The sequence below is a fragment of the Gymnogyps californianus genome, chromosome 22 (assembly GCF_018139145.2).
Source record: "Gymnogyps californianus isolate 813 chromosome 22, ASM1813914v2, whole genome shotgun sequence".
NCBI lineage: Eukaryota > Metazoa > Chordata > Aves > Accipitriformes > Cathartidae > Gymnogyps > Gymnogyps californianus.
Window position 1 is genome coordinate 3,071,048 of NC_059492.1, and position 22,627 is coordinate 3,093,674.

The 22,627-nt window shown below is 48.4% G+C and overlaps 1 protein-coding gene across 1 annotated transcript in view; it reads left to right on the forward strand.

Moving 5' to 3' along the window:
- Nucleotides 1–9,570, forward strand: part of LOC127025126 (lethal(3)malignant brain tumor-like protein 4) — a 41,534-nt gene extending 31,964 nt beyond the window's left edge. Inside the window, exons 20-21 of the mRNA XM_050909952.1 lie at nt 1,847–1,909; nt 5,292–9,570. Of these exons, the coding sequence (XP_050765909.1) occupies nt 1,847–1,909; nt 5,292–5,420 (192 nt within the window). The 3' untranslated portion in view covers nt 5,421–9,570. The remainder of the gene's footprint in view (nt 1–1,846; nt 1,910–5,291) is intronic.
- The last annotated feature ends 13,057 nt before the right edge of the window (nt 9,571–22,627 follow it).

The window sequence follows — 22,627 nt, forward strand, 5'->3', positions numbered from 1 at the left end:
GCCTCCCTTGTCCCTCAACTGCCACGTCTTGGTTTGGGGCCTCTCCTCCCCCAGCAGTGATGGGTCAGGGAGGTCACTGTGGCTCAGTGGAACCCAGGGTCTGGCTCACATCCTGGGGACCTTCTCTCCTGTGTTCTCCTCTTGCATCCTCCTTCCCTCTCTTTTCTCCATTTCTGGTAAACCCCAGGACTCCTGTTTGTTTAAAAGGCCACTCTTGTGACGCAGAGTGCTTGCAGTGTCCGTACAAATGCCTTCTGGGACAGATCAAAGGCCCGTCACTCGGTGTCTGTGACAATAGCCAGCAGCAATTGTGCAGGGAAGGACCCAGGAGCAAGGCAAGCTCACGTCATTCCCCGGAGATTTCTACCAGCCTCTCAAGTGCCTCACTAAAGGGCACTTATCATCTTGCCCCGAGGGGTCCAACTGTGTCTTAAATTCTGGAAGGTACCAGACCCTGCAGAAGGATTTTCTTTTGTGTTTTAATTACAAGGAGGTGGGGGGATTCAAAAGGAAGGTAGTATTTTGTTATTTGTTTGTAATAGGAGTTTGCACTTCTACAGAAGAAAATTTGAAGTCACTGCCTGATGGAGATGTGGATTTTAGGGTGTCCCTTTAAAATGGAGCTGTCCGTACTAGCAGAAGATAAGGGCGAAACATGAGAGGGATGCTCTGCTTTCAGGTTACATAACATAAACAACAGGAGTCAGAGCTGTTCACCAAAAATCGGCTTCTGCCAGGGTAGAGCAAAACCGGAGGGCACGCTTGACAGCTCCATTCCTGCGTGGTCGGAACTGGGGGAAGGGAATGAATATTAGTCAAGTGGTGGGATCAGCTGGAGATGCAGTGACACGATTTAGGAGAGAGTCTGACAATCCTGAGTTAAAGGGAAGCTTGTATTTGACAGTGACCCCTCCTAACTGTGTGTGTTTCTGTTCATGGAAGAAATGTCACATCTGTAATAACTCAGATGAATATGCCTCATGAAACAGAGCTGTTCCTGCAAGGGAGCAGCCAATTAGCATGAGATGTTTGATCTGATTATGCCTCAATATACAAATCTTCTATGAACCAGTGAAGCTACAGCTGGAGAAGACAATACATATTAAGTCACCCTCCACTGCGTTCAGGACTGCTCCTCGCACTACTTAGTGTTATATAATGTAATCCAAGGGCTGCTTGCATGTCTCCGGGGAGATTATTCCAAATGTTAACAGATTTCCTGCTTAGAAAGGTTTTCCCTAATGTGAAATGTAAAATTAACTTTTACTCGTTTAATCCTGTTGGTTCCATGGATCCTGTGCACCCACCACGGATTAAATAAAACGAAAACTCCTTTCCTTCCCAGCTCTTCTGCCTTCTGTGTGTTGGTAAAGCAGCAGTACTCATTCAGTTGGTTTATCTTGTCTCTTAAAGGCATGTCATCATGGGAAACTGTCTAAATCCTTTTTTCTTTTTAATTTTACTTTCCAGCAATGCCGTAGAGAGAGTGAAGTTGTGGATGGGTTTAAAATAGTATAGCCGTATACGGCTTTTAATCTGTAAAAATGTTGTTGATATTTTATAAAGATCCTTTTAAGCAATGGAGAAACTGGACTTCTACAGAAAGATAAATGGTCAAAAGGCAATGCGGAAGGTATTATAGGTAACCAGAATACGCTTTGCAGGGGTGTTGCAGCAACAACCCAGTAATGTTTTTCATAGATACCCTTCATTAATGGGAGAGTTGGAAGTATTAAAGTTTTTAAAATTCTTGCATATAGAACTCTCATACAGAAATAAGACCTTTTTGCTTGGTGATATCCCATTTTAATTGTCCATGTTTCTCTTTTCTCAAATGTAATTCCAGGTGGTAAGCTTTATCCAGCGTTTACCGGGTTGCAAAGAGCAAGCATCTGTTTTCAGGGAAGAGGTAAGTCAGGTCTGCCCAAATCCTGTGCCGTGCCACTGGTGGGTCTGATGGCAGCAAGGTGGTTTTGTACCCCCTTACTCTGGAGTTACAGGGCAGAGAGCATAGACACGCTCAGACTTGTCATTAAAGAGCCTGTGGCATTTAGGAGGCAGCTTCAGCATTGAGCTGAATTCCAGCATGGCTAATTGCATTCTGCTGCTTTAAATTTCCCCTGCAGTTCCAATCACTGAGCTTATGCTTAACATCCTGTCTTGGACTATTGTGCAGTGGGTTTGGCATCGTTATAAAGATGTCCTGTTGGAATGGTGCAATGAAGATCTCATCTGCTCCCTCTAACGAGCACATATGCCTGCTTCTCTTGGTGAGGCTGGCAGTCGTAGGGTTTCCCAGGAATGGCTGGCTTCCCCCCGTGGGCTGAGGTGAGAGCGGGAGGGGAACCTTTCCTTGAACAAGCAGTGGTTGGGAAATCAGAGCATCTCCTGCATGCAGTGTGTCCTGTCATCGCTGCCACGTGCTGGGCTGGACTCTGTTCCCTCTTTGTGGTGCGTTCACCATGGCTTCTGAGAAACCTCAGCAGGCGCAGGATATGGCTGTCCGGTTTTTTAGCACACTTCTTTGCGTGGATCATAGACACTTAGTCTCTGTTGAGTGCTTCGGCTTCCAGTTACATTGCAGGTACGGCTTGGAGGTTCTTTATGAGCCCCTGATTAATTTGCACAGACTTACCTCCCCTTCTATCATCACAGCTCTACAGCTCTGCTAGGAAGAGCTTGAGGGAAGGGGCTGTATCTTCTCTGTTCTGTGTGGCGCTGAGCGCACCCTCTGGACCGAGGAAAAGCATTGCGCATTGTAGTGACTGTAAAGGGCAGGTTTTTAATAGATGAGTGCTCCCCAGAGCTGGCTTCCTTTCAGGATGAATCAGGCTGTAGTACATTTTATGGGATTTATGTATCTGTATTTTGTTTTGCCTTATTTTAAAAAACACACACACACAAAAAGAGCAAAAGAAATGGAGGCTTGCAAAAAGCACTATTCACAATGTAACAATATAGTGGACTACTGTTTAATTGAATATAGTGGGAATAATGAAACTTATTCGAATGAACCAATCTTTCAGTGTAGCTGAGTGTAAAAGGTGTGTCCTGATTTCTAGTGAAGATGTATTCAGAGGTGAGAGTTTGGTCAGTAAGATGTAACTAGCAAATCTTCTAATGAATCCAACCATTCACGATGTATTTTATTTCTTCTAGCCATAATTTAAATGGGTCCTGAACACAGCGACTGCTTTCTGGTTCAGAGAGCGGCATAGCCATGTTCTATTTTAATACCTTACTTTCTGCAGCCTCAAAGTATGATTCCCTATGCCAAATGAGAGGGGCTTGGGTTGTTTTTCAGGTTTATGCTCAAACCAAATTGTCAGTTTGAAATTAAAACCCTTTTAGCGGTTTGGCTTTGGCCAGAATTCAGGTGTGAGTGACAGGACTGCTGAACTCCACCCGCGTTGTCCATTAGCTGTGATCAGGCCTCTGAGTGCTCGCCGTTTAGGATAAATAAATCCCTTGCAGACTTCTCTTGGCGGGGGGGAGAGGGATAAGTTGCTGCTTACATTAGGAACGAAGAGAACAAATTGTGCACAGAATTCTAAAAACCATCCAAATAAGATGGAACAAAGAAATGAGTAATAAGGCACAGGCACTGATATTGTGCTTGTTTCTAGGTCCAGTTCAGGGAAGGTCTGTTTAAAATAAGCATCTCTGAGGCATTGCAGTGAAAATGAAACATAGTAATAATACTGGACTCAAAAGCATTTTGAAATGTAGGACTGTTTTCCAGCAGTTTTCTGCTACTCTTGACTCTGCATTATTTAATTTAAGCAGCAGTCCATTTGTTTCAAGCTATTTTTAACATGTTCGTTGCAGTAGTGTAGCTAGGCAGCTTGCAAATGAGATTCGGGGACGTTGTGTGGCCGGCCATCTGTGGACTGGGAGCGCTGCTGTCATTTCCAGTATACATACTGGGAGGTTAAGTAACTTGCTAAGAGTCTTTTGTGTGGTTAGAGAAGGGGAAATCAAATCTCCTGGCTCCCAGCTCTTTGCATTAGTTACATGTTTGTCCGAGTTTATTCAATGTATCCTCTTCCACCAGTCGTTGACGTGCAAAAAAGTTCTAGTTAGGAAGACTACAGAAATAGAAGAATTGTTATTCTGGATGAGTTGAGTGTCTGGTGTTGTCTGCTGCGCTGGTGAACATCAAGTGAGAGGATGAGACGCTGTCAGTCTCTGTAAATGGACTTTAATGGAATAACTTAGAGAGACACATCTTGTTTGTCTGTGTCCATTAATCTTTGGCTTCTTCCCTGCAGCATTTGGGGTTTATATTAATTATATCTATGTTGTCTCTGTGGATGTTCTTGTAAACCCAAGTTTTTAGCCTCTTCTTAAAATAATGTTATTATTTCACTCGCTGCTACCTACAGCATCCTGTATTTTCACAAGGTAGTATGTTTTTCACTTGCTTACTTTGAATCTAATCGAATATCTCCTTGCTGATGGTTTAGGAGAGTGTGTGTGTAAGTCCAGACAGATTACATGTCTTTACTATGCCTTGTTTTATATAGCACATGATCTCTTTTACCTTGTGCTAAGCAAGCCCATTTACTGTCATTGAAAACGATTTCACAATAGCCTCCTGTTTCTCCTTTAAACAGAGACTTGTTGTCTATGGTTGTGAGAGTAGCCAGATGTTCGCATCTCAGGAATTTTTCTCATCTGTAAGGTTTTTAGCAGAGCTGACCAAAAAAAGCAGAAAAAAAGGGCATTTGGCTTTAAATTTTACCCTGAACAGCTTAACAGGGGTCGAAGAGTCTATGCAATGACAGTATGTAATGAAGGCACTAGGAAATGGTGATTTTATATTTCTAATCATCGTAGATCAGTGTAATATATTAATCCTTGGATAGCTGCCTCCTGAAGACTTGCGTTCTGGATTTCCTGATCTAGTTTCTGGCCACAGATTGTGAATAGGCTGTAGGATTTTTGACAGTTGTTGGCTTTTTAGAGCAATTATAGTGAATAAAAAGTCTAATGAACGAGCATCCTCCTCATGGTCTCTCCATAAGCCTTGCGCACACTCGGGCTTCTCTATTTCTACAAAAAGGGCTCAAGATGAGGTCTGAGACCCTTGGAAAGGGCAGCATGCCTGGGAACCTCACAGGGGTGCGGGTGCCAGAACTAGGGAGAAATACAAGGTTTCAGTCTTCACACCTGAGTTCGTACTTTCATTCCTCAGTTCAAAGTATGTTGTTTAATTGAACGACCAGAGTGAGAATCCTGCCTATCTCTTGATGGTAATCTTTATCTTATGTTGTGTTTCCACCCTCTAGCAGATAGATGGTGAGGCCTTCCTGCTCCTGAACCAGAGCGACATAGTTAAAATACTCAGTATTAAGCTGGGTCCTGCCCTGAAGATCTACAACGCCATTCTCATGTTCAAGTCTGCAGAAGACAACTGAGAAGAGCCCTTCGGCAGAGCCCGCGAGGAATTGACAGAGAACAGATCTTCAGCTGAGAGCGTTACAGCGTGTCAAACAGGCAGATTGGGACTCAGATGTATTTTAAGTAGAACTTATTAAAAATATTTTGAGGACATAAAAATCCTGCCACAGTCTGGAATATGGGGCAGCTTCACTTCCAAGAAGAGGATGTTATTATATTTTGTAATTGAATTTGGTTTTGATATATCAATCTCTTTTTGAGATCTAGAAGAAACCTCCAGTTATAAGGGGAATCCAGGGTAACATTGGTGGAGCTGCAATAGCAAGAAGAAAGCTAAGAGTAAAATGACTGTTGTGTCCAATGATAGTGCCTGAAAGAGAGACTGAGTTATCACCAGCATGTTTAATATATTCTGTATGTATAAAAACTCTGAGAAAAGAGAGTAAGAAAATAGGAAAAAGATGCACTTCAGAGCAACTCACCTGTATCCTTCAGTGCTGTGACTCAAGAGCTGACCTTTTCAGGACTGATTTTTAAATTCCGGTTTCTCCTACGGATCCTAGTTGTTCTAATACTCTTGGCTACTGGGCTGCTTACACCACAGCAGAAAGGTAGCATGGGCAAAGGTTTTCCATCAGTGATGGCTTGCATTGTTTCTGGTAACACGCAAAATGTTCTCATTCCTGTCACCAGAGAGCGGGAAGCAAGCCCTGTGTAGATAGGCTTTGGGTAGGCAAAGATCTCTCATACAGATATCTCCCACAGGAGACAAAGATAAATATTTTAGCTGTAATTCTCCCATCAGTGCTTTTGTGCAACTGCTGTCTGGACCAGGAACATCTTACAGCAAAATGGCACAATCGGGAGCACTTGGGAATTTGATGGGTTCATTCTTGTCCTCTCCACTGTCAGCCAAATGCTAGGAATATGAATTGGAAACCCAGCAGTGGCCAGCATATGCGTACAGATGCAAACAGGTTTCCTAGAAACAATTTGCTTTTATTTTTTAACAGTCAAAACTCATGAATGCTTAGCGCTTTAGCCTTTTCAGCCTCCGGGTGGACTTTGGTCTGTTCTACCGAAGAGTCAGTGTGCTGTAGCAGCAGGGCACCGGCTCCTCTGCCTCTCTAGTGGCAAGGCAGGCAGAGCACACAGGGAAGTTTGACTGGAGGGCAACCGGGGTTTAAACAGACTGCAAAACGAGGTAAGAATTACTTCTCAAAAGAGAGAGCTCATCTACGTCAGGGAGGAAGCAAAGCTTGTGGTTGTGTTCCTGTGCATGCAGTCTGTGCTCTCCTGGCGGGAGGGGAGCACGAGTATTTCCTGCTCTGCTCGAAGTCAGAGCATAGTTTTGTGAACATGCACATGGGACTGCGATGTCCTGGATGGGGGATTTCCACACCGTTACTCCCAGAGCCGTCCTCTTACAATGGAAGCCCTGGGAGAAGCGGCAAGCCGTGCTGGGGTTCTGCTCAGTGTTACCATTCGTGCCTGGCAGCGTGCTAGCTCGTGACTCTTCCTCTGGCCGCTCTCCCGGATAGATATTTGGCTGTTCTGGAGTTCAGCTAGAACCATCTTAGCTAGGGAAGCCTTTTCACCTCTCCATTCAGAGCTGCCAGGCTGACTCCTGTGTGTGTGAACCCTTCTGAGCCCTGTAAGTGTGTTTACACGGTGTTGCCGAAGGTAGGCGTGCCATCAGCCTCCGCCCAGGGTTGCATGAGTTTCTCAGGGCACTGCATGATGAGATGTGATCCATCCATAGGCACCTCAGACTCCCTCCCGTACTTGGCATCTTTGTCACCAGTGTTGTTGCCGTACTCCCAGCCCTGCAGCTTCGCCGAGAGCCGTTGGGAACAGAATGAACACGCTGTCCGTGACTGTGTGGTGACGCAAGGAATGCGCTTGGTCTTCCTTCCCTAATCACTCCATGTCCTTTGTCCAACCTTCTGGCTGCTGAGAAGGTCCTTGTGACTTGCCTAAAGTAGCAAGTTCCTTAAAATTGTAAATAGCAGAATCCACGCCACTGAAGCCATTCAGTCCTGGATTAATATATAGAGCAATTTGTCTCCATACTTTCTATTTTTGTATAAGATGTTAAGGAGTTTAAGCCTTCCACAGAGAAGACATATAGTTGGTGGGATATTTAATAGCTGAAACATTAAATATCAGCCAGGCAACTGCAGGAGAGTAGTTTAATGCAGTGTTAAGGACTAGACAAGATATGAATTTAATTTATTAAGATACATTTTTAGTGTGATAACCAGGATATTCACCAAAGAGTCACATTCCTTTATCCCACTCTGCGTGTCCAGCATCAGTGTAAAGATTTGAATTGTAAGTGGCATGTCCTGGACTCTGACACAACTTGCCTTCTAGGCAAAGCAAAATTGTTTCCCGACAACTGGAGCAGAGGATCTGTAGCTGGACTGTGTTGTTCCTGGCTCTCCACCGACTTGCTAAATAACCCTGCGCCCTTCTTTGCTCCAGTTTCCCCTTCTGTAGCACCCAGCCAGGTGGGGTGAGTGCAATTTCGCCTTGCTTTTGTTTCTAGCAAGCAGGTCCTGCCAGATTTTCTGTTTTACCTCCTTCCTTTGGGAAACTGAGTTGGGGGACAGCAGATTGCCTCCAGCAATAAACCAAAATATTATATTATTTCATCTCTTTTACTATATATAGATAGAGGATGAAGAGAATCAGTGAAACAAGCAATGAGATTCTAGTTACTTAAATCATTCAAACAGAGAGAAATCTTTAATCCTAGAGGCTTCCAAGCCAGCTGGATCAAAGATGAAAATGTGTACTTGGAGTTTATTCAGTGACAGCAAGAGTAGTGCCTTCAGCAAGGAGGAAGGAGGAACCCTTTTAGGGATAGAAGGAGGAGGAATGTGCTTCTTGTGCCTTTTTTTGTAATCCGATAATTGTCTTTGCAGAGCAAGCAAGAATGTGCACACATCTATTACTGACTCCTTTTCCAAATATAGCTATATTCTAATAAAATCAAGCAACTTCACAATAACGCCAGGGCAAAAAGATTTCCAGTGTCTTCACTGAACATATATAAAATGTCCTAATATTTACAAGGCAGAAAAACAACTAAACCAGCTCATCTTTTAGCCCCCTAACTTAGGAATTCGTTGGTTGCTGATGCCATTCCGCTTGCGTTGGGGAGCGCCGCTTTCACATGTGGGTCGGTGACTTGTTTCTGCTGCCAGACGCTGCCTGTACAAGCTCTGCTCTGCCTTTTCCCAGTCCTGATGGAGGCCTGCGTCAAGGCGAGGGGTCCGCAGATGCCTTTGATTGTCTAATGCCTTGTTGTCTAATTTGAAACATGCACTTTGAAGCAGAAAGCCAAAAGTTGTAGCTCTGTGGTGAACAAAGCTGAAACTGGTTAGTGCCACCTGGTTTTAGGAGGCTTTCCTTGTCTGCTAAATGTCAGCAGAAACCAGCTGTTGGCCCAACTGAACCCAGAAGTCACTTAGAAATATAACTATATTACTTAGAAGCAACCCAGAACTGTGGTAACTTCCCGTGGGCCGGCAGTGCAATTGGGAAGTCTCAGTTCTCAATTGAAATGGATCTTATTCCTGGATATGTTTTTGTTCCTGTATCCCTGTTTTTGAAATCCAAAACGATCAAAGTTTTCTCTTTTTTTTCTCCTTGGTAGAGAGTCCCATTAAAATTTTTCTGTGCTATCACCAACGATCATCCTTGTAATCCAGTAGCAGCAAATTTCTGCTCTGGGTAATGAATTGCATTAAAGTTGGACAGAAGCGTTTGGCAACACTGATAGCAAAACTCTACAACCAAAGGAAAAAAAAAACCAAACCTTCAGCCCAGGGGATAAGCTAGTTCAGCTGTAGAAGATTTCCTGCCTGCTACTTTGATGCCCTGCTTAGGGATTTATACCACAGAAAGCTTTAAAGTTTTTGACATCCTCTCCATCATGTGATGAGCTAGCTTATTTTTGAAATTCCTATTACTTGAACTGGAAACACGTGCAGGGGAAGGGAGCGTGCGCCCGTTGTCTCGGTTCAGCCTCTGAAACGTTTGCCTGTTTTAAACCAGACAAATACTTGAGCTTTTTGACACTAGCCATGACGTTGCACTCCACCGATGCTTTCTTCTGGAAATGTGAATAAAATTAATATAAGTTCAAACCTGACTCGATCTTCCCGTGTTTGGGTCTGACCCCGGCACGTGCTCGCAGGGAAGCTGGGCTGGCTCGCTGCCCTCAGGGGCTGTCACTGGGGTGGGTTGGTCATCGCGGAGGTTTGTCCCCTTGTTTTCCTCCTAAACCTGGCAATCAAAATGCAGGCAGCATTTTCATCTTTTATCTCTTTTGTCAGGCAGAGCAAAGCCGTATATTTGAGCTCTTCTTGATTTGTACGCAGGACAGCATCAGCCTTGGCCGGCATCCTCCGCTGAGGCTGTGCCTGATCCCCCAATTCCTTGCTGTCCTCTGCTGCTGACAGAATATTTTAATCCCTCATGGTTTCCTATTGCAGACCATCCCAGGAGTCCGCCATCTTCCTAAAGCCGCTTCCAAATCAGAGTGTTTAACTAAAACTAGCAAGAACTTGTTATTAGTATGAATCAATGTTAAAACTCTGCATTTTGGGGTCTTTGTGTCTGTTTTACCTTCCTTAATGCCCTGTTGGGCTTCTTCACTGTGTCCCCCATAACAATTTTAATTAACTCACCTGGGCATTTGTTTCTGCTCTAATTGTAATTAGCAGATAAATTGCAAACCACTGTGCAATATGCCCTCAGTTGGGTTTCCCTGAGAATCGGGTGGCGGCAGCTTTCCTCCTGATGGTCACAGGACGTTTCCGATGGAGCCGAGAGGCTGAAGCCGCACCTGCAGCGCGTCGCCGAGCCAAGGGCAAGAGGGGGCCAGGGGGCAGATTCGCTTTGGCGGCTGAGATTAGCAGACCTTTCGAAACTAAAAATATTGGCGAGTTGGCGCCCAGCCATAATTTCTAAACTATCCCATCATCAGGGTAAACATTCGCTCTCATTGGTTTTTCCCTTCCAAGGTTTTTTTGCTTCTATTTAAATCCCAGCTTGTTTGCTTTTGTTAACCGTGATCGGATTCCCAGTCTGGTTAGCTGGGATGCTTGTTGCACACTCGGTAACATCAAATTTTGCTTTTATTTGCTGTGTTAGTTCCCTCGGGGTTCTGCTGGGATGCATGCTTGTCTGTGTGGTTGCACTTGTGATATCTGAATTTCTCTGCAGAAGGGATTTTTTTTTTTAACCAAGATTTTGATGGAGAAGTCTTAACAGAGCAGGGTGCATTAATCACCCAAATGGCTGATTATATTTGCAGATTATTCCGCTCAGGCAGACATGGAATTTTTTGTCCCAAGTCCTATTTCTCCTTGGGCAGGAAAAACCTGTAGTTTATTTTTTGCCTGCTTGAATGCTCAGGTGGTTCTGTGGTCAGCCCTGACCACGTGCCTTGGGACTGATTTTGCCCTCGTGCCGAGGCCCTTGCATGATTCCCTGACGGCGTTTGCACACCCACTCGAGGGGTTGGAGGGATCTCTTTGATTTAAGGTGAAGACAAAGTATGGTGGAAGGGTTGTGCCACCCGCATCGCTTCTTTGCATCATCCTTCAGCTGAACATCTCTCCCCTCACGAGCCTGGTTGCAGCCCTTCAGACTTGGCTCAAGCTGCCGGAGCAAAACTCCTTAAACTCTGCCTGTCCCAAATGCTCATCAAACCCTTGTGATTGATTACACTGAGCTTTGGCAGCTGTCACTCAAGGGTTGCATTTGCACACCCTCCATGGAAGCAGGTGGGCGAACCCCTTAACCTGCACCTCCAGAAGAGACCTCCTCATCCTCCTCATCCTCCTCCTCTCCAGCAGCTCTGCCCCACGGAGGACGGCAATACGCAGCTCTGCAGTGAGGTACGTGCACGAACCTTCACTCGTTGCCTTTCTTCGCTGAAAGCGTGCTGTTTTCCCGACAGGGAAGGTGTGACCTGCAGTGCTCGGGCCGGGGGTTGTGTGATTTTATCGCTTGCGCAGAGCTTTGAGCTCCCCTTTGAGCAGGTTCTTGTTAATGCTGGTGTGGAAATTTGCTGAAGGAGCAAATGTGGCTGATGGGGGTACAGCCAGCAATGGGGAAAAGGAGCATCCTACCCACCTCCACCCCGTGCAGCACATCTCCTGCGGGATAAAACAAGTGACCACCCATCCTCTCCTCCTTTGTCTCCTCCCTTGGAGGATTCAGCAGAGCAGCAGCGCGGCGTCCGTGCCCCCATGCCGGCATCCTCTGCCTTTACAGCCAGGGATGCTGCAGCCTTCCGGAGAGCTGGGGGTGACGGGAGGCTGTCGGCCTTGGCTGCGTGGTTTTGGAGTTTAAGAACTGGTACTTGCTAGGCTGAGCTCTGCTCCCGTCATCATCAAGTGAGATGGTGCGGCACAGAGGGGCTGCGTTCGGAGCGATGGCGGCAGCGGATCGGGGTCTTATGGTTGGGGTGGTGTGAGCTGGTTGCTTTCAAAGATGAATAATGTTAATTTTGAGAGAAAAGCTTGTGCTGGAGTTGTGTTGTTCCTTTGAAAGGTTGACTGTAGCCTCTATTCCCTGCATGTGTAACTGCCCAGGGGAGATTTTGGGGGCTGCGGTGGGGTTGCTTTGGTGAAGGAGGCGTCCGCATCCCCCCAAGGTTCACCTGTGGGAGGGAGCAGCCCGGGGGCTGCCGCAAAGGTCGCTCTGCTGAGCATCTCCTTAAATGAAAAAGAAGCCAAGCCCATTCGCCTTTTAAGTGCTTTTAAACACTGATTTTCATTGTGCTTTTGCAGGAGGGTTGAAGTGTTAATCAGCATTTTATCAGGGCTCAGTTAACCTGCTATTACCAGTGGGTGTGAAAGGTGTACTGAGCACCTACGCCAGCTCTTACCTCCTCATACATGCTTACAGGGCTGGCCGGATCCTGCACCTCCAGGGACCCCCGGCAGGATCTCTGCCTTGGTTTCCTACACACGCATCTCACCTGGCCACTTAAAACTCTCAAGCCCAGCAGCTTTCCCAGGAGCAAGAACTGTAAAGGCAAACATCGCTGCGCTACCCCGACAGCCAAGCCCCAGCTGGGAGGAAGGATGCGGGGATGGAGGGAGGAACCTGCCCTCTCCATCCTGCACGTCCGAAGCTGATGGGCAAATTCCAGCTTCAGGAGAAAGAGAGAACAGTGGCACAAAAGAAAAATGCAGTGGTTGGTGGGGTTCAAGGATGAGGCTGCTGTGCTCTGCCCGGGGGGGACTTTAACTGTGTTCACTGCACCCCAGCCATCAGCAGAAGTGCCAGTCCTTTCCCCAAATAATGCACTTGCTCCGCTGTTTATTGGCTTTGTGTGTCGCTTCCCCTAATATTTTCTTACATCCTTGCACCAAGTACAGCCTCAGCTTATTAATTGCCCCATGACACTTTCTCCTCTCTCTGTTATTCACCATCCAGAGACTGTTAATGTAAGCAAGACTTTTTTTTTTTTTTTTTTATTTCCCCCTTTTGGAGACGGATACATTTGCTGCTGGAATTTTTCCAGCCATTTCTCCGAGAAACGCGCTGAAGGCTTGCGCGAGCGGGGTATCTGTGCCACAGCCCCAAGAGGTGCTGGCACGGGGGCTCTGGCATCCCCCCGGCAAACCCTTCCCCGCCAGGCTGACCAGCTCCCATCTCAGAGCACGGCACCGGTGCCTTCAATCCCATGGATGTTGCATTTACAGTAAGGATTGTCCTCAGAAAGAAGGTTATGGTTTCACCAGGGTCAACCAGATGTCCCCACACGTCATCGGTGGTGGGTCCTTTTGGGCCAGAAAGTGGCTTTTTGCAGCAATGCTGATTTAAGAAGCTTTTCCACCTGCAGAGCGTTGTCCGGGCTCCCTTTCAGCTCTGTGCTTGAGTTGACTTAAATTACCCAAGTGTTAAACTTAAAAAAGGTTGTTTCAAACTCAGATGGTTTCCATGGTTGGGGTGATGGCTGTGCTGGGAGCCGGCAGCTCTGGGGGTCAGGGTTGCCAAAACGCCTCCGCTTCATGCACCGTCCTAAAACTCGAATAAAGCTTTTCTGCTCTGGGCTCAGGTACCCGGGGCACGCGGCTCTGGGGTTTGTTATCCCTGGCAGAAATGAAGCGCAGGGAAGCTGTGGTATGTCTCTGCGTTACAAAGTGGGACCACACAACTATTCAATGAGTCTAGATAGTTTTTGCACCGTCTTGAACTTGTCTCTCTTATGGATGGAATTGAAAAAGGCCAGAGAAGAGGCTCGAATATAAATTTCCCTTTTCCCAAACACGTCTCTGCTGCTGGTCGATGGCTGGGGAAGGTCTTGATCTTTGGTTCCAGTGAAAAACTTTTCAAGCATCTTCATTTCAGAAGAAACTCAACAGTTGAAATGTTGATTATTTTTTCTCCCCATGAAACGGATTTTTTTTCCTCCTCCTTGTGCTGTGCCAGAGCCCCACGCACTGAAAGAATTAACCTAATCAGTGTTCAGAGCTCAGTAGTGCCTTCTCTGTTTTTCTCCCTGGGTTGTTTTTCCTCTCTCTGGCCCTGCCCGCAGGATTTCCCTGCCCGCAGGATTTCCCTGCCTGCTCAGCTCCACTGCCCTGTGAAGCTGCTTCCCCATCAATCAATTCCTCATGCAATCAGTTAATTCTGCCGCTCTCCCGCAGTCAATTCTCTTCCCATCCACGAACACCGCACACACATGCCTGAACCCATGGGCTTCCCCTTCTCTTTTTACCCCCATCCCTCCTTTCCCCACCTTCCCAGCAACATCTGTTCTCCCAAAGGTCCACCCTGACCCCGCATCCCTCCCAGAGGTGGTGGGTTGGGCAGCAAAGGATGGGGGGGGTCCCTTGGGCATCTCAGGGTGAAGGCAGACCCACGGCTTTCCCACCGGCTCCTCCAAATCCTGTAACAAAACAGCACAAAGATGCTCTCGGGCAGCAGCAACGCAGCTCCAGCAGCAACGCAGCCTCCCCTGCTCCCACCGAGACGGGCTGCAGACCCTTCCCGCGGCCAGAAAGCCCAGAATAAATAGGAGCAAGCAGCACCGAGTTCATCCAGCCTGAGCGAGACCAGGCTGCAGGCAGGAGCATCGTCTCTCTGCCCACCACCGCAGCAGGACCCGAAACCAAGTGGGAATCCCACGGCGCTCAAAGGAGAAAGACTCCTCTGTCGACGCGGGATGCTGTCGGGATCTTTGTGCTCCTGTGATGCTCACCAGTTAGAGATTGCAGGCTGGGCTGGAAGGATAAGTGAGCATCAGAGATGTAGTTGGTGTGAGTGGGAGAGCGATGCTGGTGGTTGCAGCATGGGCTGCGTTGCTCATCTCGTTGCGGCATCCTCGCAGCAAGTCTTCAGCGAAGGCAGCTCTGGGAATGCTTTCCCAAGGGATGGGGAGGCCCCTTTCCCACCCTCCTCTCCATAAATCGGCCAAGAGGGTTTCCATGTCTTCCTTGCTGCTTTCTCCACTTCTCCAGGATTTTGCAAAACTCTGTGCTGAGCGACCCATTTGGAAGGAAACTGCCCTAAACAACTCGGGAACCAGGCAGTAGATAAAGGAATCATTTACATTTCAAATAAATAAAGCATTTTTGGCTTTGGATCAAAACATAGTTGTGTTCAATGTTACCAGTTTCAGAGTGAGTCAATTTTTTTTTTAATACCCAGGCAGTTTCTCTTATAAAATGTGCATGAGGGCTTGATGTAAGCAGGGCAAGAAGCAGAGACTTTTTTTTTTTTTTAACTATTGCACAGAGTTATCCCCGCGACAGAGCTGCCGAAGCTTTTTCTCTTGCCCTAAAGCCAGTGCTTGTTTATGTCTATTTACAATCAAATTACATTAAACACCCAGAGTGATGCAGCGGATAGCGCTCTTGCACGTTGCCCCCGTATTTCCAGCTGGCTGTTGCAAATAACTCCACATCTACTACAAAGGGAAAACCTTTATAAACTTGGTTCGGAGCTTCTGATTGTGGAGCCAAGGAGCCTTCTTCCAGGTGGGATGAAAATGGAGATTTGCCCCTATAATTGCAAGGAAAAGGGCTGGACATGAGCACAGAAGGTAACAAAATTAACCCAGTCCACTTGTAGCCACGAAGAGCTTGTGGTGGTAACCAGGAGGAGAACAACATGCTAATACCTCCAAAAAACCAATATCCACCCCAACTGGAGACTCTTGACATGGCAGAAGAGGTCAACCGTGAACTTTTGCTCTCACCAACACTGGAAAGGTGGTGTGCTTAACTGACACCCAAGCCATCGGGTTGTCACAGTCTTTATGGTGAGGTGATGGAGCTTCTGGTAGGTGCTACTGCCCACCTCCTCCCTAGGAGGTTTCTGTCACCTGGGTGAGATGGATGTGATGTTTCTGTATGAGCTTCATCAATAGGAAGAGCTGGGAATATGTTTTAAGTCCTTCTGGATGGTGGAAATCGGGTAATGGCGTCTTTGCAGAAGAATATGGTGTAGTAAAATGAATTCTCAGAGCACCGTTTGATCTTCCGGAGTCCTCAGCCAGAGCAGTAGCAACTGCATCCCTTTAAGAAGACATGTCTGGTTAAGATCATCTACTGCTTCCTCTGAAACAAGATTTAAAATAGGAGACCTCCCCTTCAAAGAGGCAGCTTTGTTTAGCAGTAAAATTGATTAATTACTGGAAGGGATAAAGAAAACAAAGTCTTCTGTTGATCCCACGGGATACGACCTGCTATGGCAGCGATACTCTGCAAATAATGGATGGTTTTACCTTCCGTTACCCTCTTCATGCTCTTCTTCTCTCGGGCAGAATTCAAACAGCTTTGGACCACGAGGGACCATCATGTGTTGCTCTCGCCCGGTTTCAAGGGAGAGCATCATCCAGATGAGTGTAGACCCATCTGCCGGTAGCCACAACACGGAGCATCAACTGCTGGGCTCGAGGGCAAGTGAGGACAAGAGTTCCAGCCTGAGCCCGTCTCTACCGCACGCGAGTGCTGCCTGCTTTCATCCCTTCTCCCTGGCACGCGAAGGAGAGAGGGAAGTAAGATAGGACAGGATTTATGTGATCTGGTGTGATCACTAGAGATATGCAGGGCAATGTCAAAAGTATGATTCGTTTCGACTGGCATCAGCTGAACATCTCGTCTGAGGCATCTCGGCTCCTGCGCTGGTCAAGGGAGAAGACACCAGCATCTGCGGAATGAATGAATCTCCCTCTCTTTACACTGCTGTTTTGGGATCAGATGTGTGGAAACGCTGACTTTCCCCCTTAACTCTTGGGAGAGCCCAGAGGACGGCTGATTTTCAGATGACTGAGGTCAGATGTGGTGAATCCCCCCAGGCGAGATGTACGGGATGCTCTCAGCAGTATTTATTGCATGTGTTTTATTATTATAACACGGCAGGATTTTTCTCCTCTCTCCTCTTTCCTTATGCCTGCCTGTGCAGGCTCTGAGTGTGATTAACCTAGAAAAGCTCCTTGCAATGTTCAGCAAGTGCTGGTTAACTTTAGGAAACCATCGGCTGGGAAATATCCCCAGCTGGAGGAGCTGGTGATGCGGGCGCGCGGCTCGGGTGGTCCCGGAGGCGAGGTGTGTTGGAGCTCTTTCCTCGCAGGGCAGGAGGGTCACCTAATTCCCTGCCGCTCAGGCAGCTCAGCGTAAATCCATAGATGGGAAAAATCAATAGTTGCACGTGAGATCATGAAATAGTCCCAAAAGAATGAAAAACACCCCACCCTGATGCTCCTGTGGGAGCTCGGCTTCAGCAGGACTCATAAAGTCACCACTTGAGCCCTCGGCAGAGTGTTAATTATTTTCCTGCCTATTAGAGCCGTGTGTGTGATTGCTCCAGTGCCCGTTAGCAGGGTTAGCGAATTACTCTCCCAAATGGCACCTCCTTTTTTTCCCCTGTTTTTCATCTAGACACAGTCGCTTGGAGACCGGATCCAAGTCTTCTACTTAACGTGGTGTCAGAAATCATTGCTCATCAGATGATCCCTTTCCCTTGGATCACTGAGAGGGAACCCATTTTGTCGTGTTGAGATGCTGAAAGAGCTTGCACTGTTGCCTTGGGAGAACTCCAGGGTTTGCGAGCCAATTTGTTTCCCTTTTTTCCAGAAAATCATCCCAAATTTCATATCATTTCTGGGAAGATTAAGCAGCACGTAGAGGAAAACAGCACTCCGACAGCTGAGTTCCCTCTCGGTATCAGGATTGTTTCTTCCCAGGAGTTGCTTCTCTCTGGGCAAGAGCCGAGGCCAGGGCTGTTCTTCGGTTGCTGTTTAATTAGTTCCTAAGGTCTTCTAGTGCAAGTGTAGATCTACATAAATTAACGATAATAATCTCTATAAGCACCTTTGTAAGGAACGGAGCTTTGTAAGGTCCCTGCCTCATGGCACAGATTCCCCACCTTCCCTTTGGACCTCCACATCTCCTCTCCTCCCCGTTTCTTGCCTCTTTTTTTTTTTTTTACCCTGTTTTTAGCTCCTAGTCCTTGCTTCTTACTATCCACGTCTGGGTCGGGATCTCCAGCCAAATACCCCTTGGCAAGGAGGATGGGAATAAATGGATTGGGTGGCTCAGACCCCTCGTGGGTGGCTCTACCACCACCCAGCTCTGCTGAGCCTCCAACATGTGCCCCCGTGGAAAGGAAAGATACTGCTCTTGTATTTTGACTGCAGCCCCCAGAGATGCTCTAACAACTGAGCTTGACTCCTTGACAGGTTTCAGCTAATAATCACACCCAAATGTGCCTGCAAATATAATCAGTGGTAAATGTGCAGATATAATCACGCCGGGGAAGAGAAGAGGTACCATTTAGCAGCTCTAGAAAAGCCTGCAAAGAATCAGCTTTCTTCAGACTATCGGTCCTTGGGGAATGATAGCACATGCAATATTCAGTGGGACATGGAAAGCAACACGGAAAGAGCCATAAATATCTCCAGGAAAAATATCACTGACGGAGCTTATGAAGCTGAAGAGGATCAGAGATCTGGAGAAGCCTCCTCTGCAAGCCACCACACCTTGAGACCTTCACTGACTCCCCTCCAGCCCATGCTTACAGTGGGAGAAACCCCTGATGTTCGCCCACAACACGACGGTGTTCTGGGCACCAGGAGGGTTCCCAAGCCCCAAAATCTTTGCAGGGAGCAGGAGAGGCCGGAGGGGAGCGGGCGCACAGGGCAGCCTGTGCACGTTGCCGCGCTGCTCGCCGGAGGAGCCCAGCGCAGCCCTAATCTCATTACGGTATTTTCCATAACATTACAACACAGACATAATTATTACAGGATTTTCCGTTAGCCAGTCTGTAATTGAAAACTTGCTGGGGGAAACAGTGTCAGGTTCCCTAAACGAAAGCTATCCCTTTTGCTCCCAAAAAAACCCCCGGTTTCTGATTGTTCCCGCTCACTCCATCCCGGGGCCGTTTGCTGGTGTCTCCTCTCTTGCTCAGTCCTTAGGTGGCTGTAAAACATCTTCATTTCTGAAATCAGCATGGCTTAATCCTCTCCAGAGGGATTATAGCCAGCGTTTTTAACGGTTGTCATTGCCTTTGCGCCAACGGCCCATCGGCTGCGACCGTCTCGGGACTCGTGCTGGGGTGCCGGGCTGCAGCGACCTGCTGGGGTTATATATGGATGTATATATAGTCACGTATGGACTGGGATGGGTTGTACGAGGCTTGGTGTTTTCTAGGTAAAACTTCTCAGCAAAGCACGGTAACCGGTGTTATTTCACCTCCTGAATTTCTGTCTGTGCGTCCAGCCTCTTCACCTCTGCTCCGTGCTGTCGGCCCAAGCAGCCGCCTCCTTTCCAGCCAAGGCTCTTGGAGAGGAGGGGGAAAACTCGCCTGGTGCCAAGAAACTCCAGCCGAGGGCTTTGAAGCTTGCTGAGGACCAGCGGCAAGAAGCAAGGTCTTGCAATGGAAAGGGCTGGGCCGTTTTAATTGCAAACAGCGTTACTGGCTTTGCTCGTAAAACAACTGCACGTGCTGCCTGGCTGCACCACTGCCGTGTCCAAACCTGTCCCAAGCGAGCGGGAGCTCACAGCGGCTGCTCCCAGGGTCTGGAGAAGCAGCTTTTGGATGTTTTTCCCCAAGAACCGAAGCACACGATGGAGCAGGGAAAGGCTGAGCTGTCCTTTCCCCGGGAGTGCTCATGCCGGGCTCCTTTCGGCAAGGCAAGTTGTGCGGCAAACCCTGCGGCGGCCAAGGCTCTCTGCGGGGGGAGGCAGGTTGGCTTTGCACGCCTGCTCGTTAGCATGTGGGGTTGATTATGCACAAGGACGGGCAGGAGGCTGGCAGGGGAGAGAGCGTATGTGCCTGCGTGCGTGTGTGTGTGTGTTGTGTGTGTGTGTGCGCACGGTGTAAACTATTCCGGTTGCCGCAAGCGGTGACGGTTGCCATATGGAGCAACACGCTGAGGGTGCTTGGCTGGCTGGGAGCGGGCAGAGCCTAATTCTCACGACGGGTTTAAGCTGCAAAATGTTATTTGTGGGCACTTTTTCCCTGGAGCACGCCAGCCTGGGATGCCAGCGGAGCAGCCGTTTCGGGGATGTTCATGCGATGCGTCTGTAGCCAATCTCGTGACGTGAAACCGTCCTGACGCCTCTTTTTCTAGCCCCATTTCCCAGTGCGCAGCGTGGGGCAGAGGACACCGGGATGTCTTCTTGCGTTGTGTTTAGGTTGCACGTTTGCCCGACGCTTGGCCTTGCAGGAGGCAGGGGGATTGCACTGAATTCCCAATTTCCGCTATTTCTCCAGATATGAGAGTGTGAGATAAATGAGCATCTGCTGGCGCATCTCGGCTCTCAAGAGTTTTGAGCCTCTTCTAGCTTCTCTTTGCAAACCCTCTCCCACGCCACAGCAGGGAACGCGCTCGGTGCTGACCTTGCGTCCCAGTGGGATTTAAGCCATCTCCCTGCTGGGAACCAGGGGAGCCTGGAGAAGGGGATGGGAGTTTTGTCCAGCTGAGGGTGGCAAACCCAGGGCTGTGCCCAGCCCTCACCAAAATCGCACTGGAGAGGGTCACACATCTCAGCTGTTTAACCAGGACAGGAGGGACCTCCTGCACCCCACAGACAAACCGCAGAGCTGGGTGGTTCGGCTGAGGCTGGAAAGGACGATGCTACGGCCCCACGACGTGTGGGGTTTTAGTTAATCCCCAGCCAGGCGCTCTTGCTCTGTTCATTTCTGAGTGATCTGTGTTGGGGCTGAGCCGACGGGTGGGAATTTGTAAAGTGCCCTGCAAGAGGTGTCTGGAGAGGCACCAGCTCCTGATCTCCAGGGACATCAAGGAGGCTGAGGTTGGCACCAGAGGAGAGGTAGAGTGGGGGGAACTCTCTATAAAGAAGATGAAAGGGAGCAGGGTTCACCCATCACACTTTTTTTTTCTTCTTTCTTATTTTTAAGGTGAAAATGCATTTGCTGCAAAAACTCTGACTTTAATCTTAAATGCAGTCTTTAGCAGGGAGATAGTCTGGGGTAGCGGGCTCGCTGCTGGAGGGTGATTTGCCACTTCGGTGGCCTAAAACTGCATATTTCTGGATCATTTATCACCCATGTATCACCGGCAGTGCCTGTGACGGAGCGGGAGCGAAGACGGCTCAGGCAGCGAGGACACGGTGGTACAGCCTGGTCCCGCAAGTGCAATCGGCTCCCGGGCGCTGCAGAGCATCAGCACGACGCGAGAGCTCCCACCTCTCCGTCTTGCCCCATTTCCAAAGCCATCACTACCTCTGCACACCCGCACAGGGAAAGACCTCGCGGATTCGGGTCCGAAAGTGTCCTTGTTTATCCCCAAGCTCATCGCCTGTCCCTAGAGCCCTCTTGCTCCGGCAGTTTTACCCGGGGAAGCTCCAGCTGTCGGTTCCGTTTGTCTGGGCTGCGTTAAGTGGCTGGCAGGTTGCGTTATTCTTTAAGTGCACGTAGTTCTTCCAAAATTCATCTTCTTCCGAGCGAGGCGCAGCAGTTCCCACAGGCTGGCAGTAGTGAAATTTTGCAGCATCCCGGACAGTGGTTCCCAGTGACCTTCCCCAGCAGCCGGTGGTCAGTGCTGTGGGATGCTGGAACTCCCGCATCGTGCTTTTTCCTGGTAAATATGGAAAAGCATGATTACAGCTTCACCATTTGGGCTTTTTCTTGTGTCCTATCAGCTGTGGATCTGCTTATTTGTATCTAGAAAATAGTATATTGAAGGTATATACCTGCTGCTAATAGATATTTCAACTGAGGTCAAAGTACAGTCCCTCGTGACATTATGGGGGGGTGGGGAAATGCAATTAAAAGCTCTCCAGTCTGCTAATAATAATTAAACAAGTGCATTTATTAGCCAGGGCAGCTCCAGTTCTGATTAGCATTGGTAGGATCTGGGGGTGACTAGCGAGATGGCATTAATGGCGAAGTATCCTGCATTGGGACTTCTGCTCTGGAGTAAAAAACTGCCATGTCCCGAGGATGTGTGGCAGGCTGGGGGGAGAGAATGGAAGCTGGGATTTTTATATCCCAGGACCTGTAGGGCATCAGCAAAGCGGAGCTGGGACCTGTGCTGGGTACTGCCCGGCACCCACAGCCAAAACCACACTGCTGTCAGCTCCCAGCACTCGGAAATGGGGATCCCCGGCCCCCAGCTCATTGCTCTGCATCCCCTCCGGCTCTGTCCCCAGTTCGTCCCACTGTCACTTCCAGTGCTCAGCATCCAGCCCCGCTCACAGCACCAGCCCGGGGAGGGGGAGATGCCTCCAGCTTTCCTGCAAGACAGGAGAAGACGTCAAAGGCACCAAACCCCTGACTCGTCCATGTCCCGCCTCGGCTCCTCTCCCTCCCCTCCCCAGTTTGCATCATGGAAAATAATGTCCGCAGGCCTCCAGCCCAGGCCGCTGGCTCGGCTCCACGGAGCCGCTCGGCTCCCTCGTGCCCGGGGCCGGCTGAGATGCGAACACAAGTTCCTCCTCTGTCTGGGGAGGGGGCATTTTTCCTCCTCCCTCCCCTGATGCGATGCTGCATCTCTTCCCCTCTCCCAGAATAATTGTAACTGCTTGGGAAACGCCAAGGAAAGCCAGTGAAAGCAAACCGCTGCGTTTTCCTCCTTCCTTCTTATCCACCAGCCAGAACCAATTAAACCCGCAGAGGCTCAGCTCTTCCCTGCTTCCCTTTTAATTTCAGACCCCTTGGTAAGAGGAGACATGATAAAATGCAAGATTAAATGCCTAATACCTAGGATTTGGGATTACCG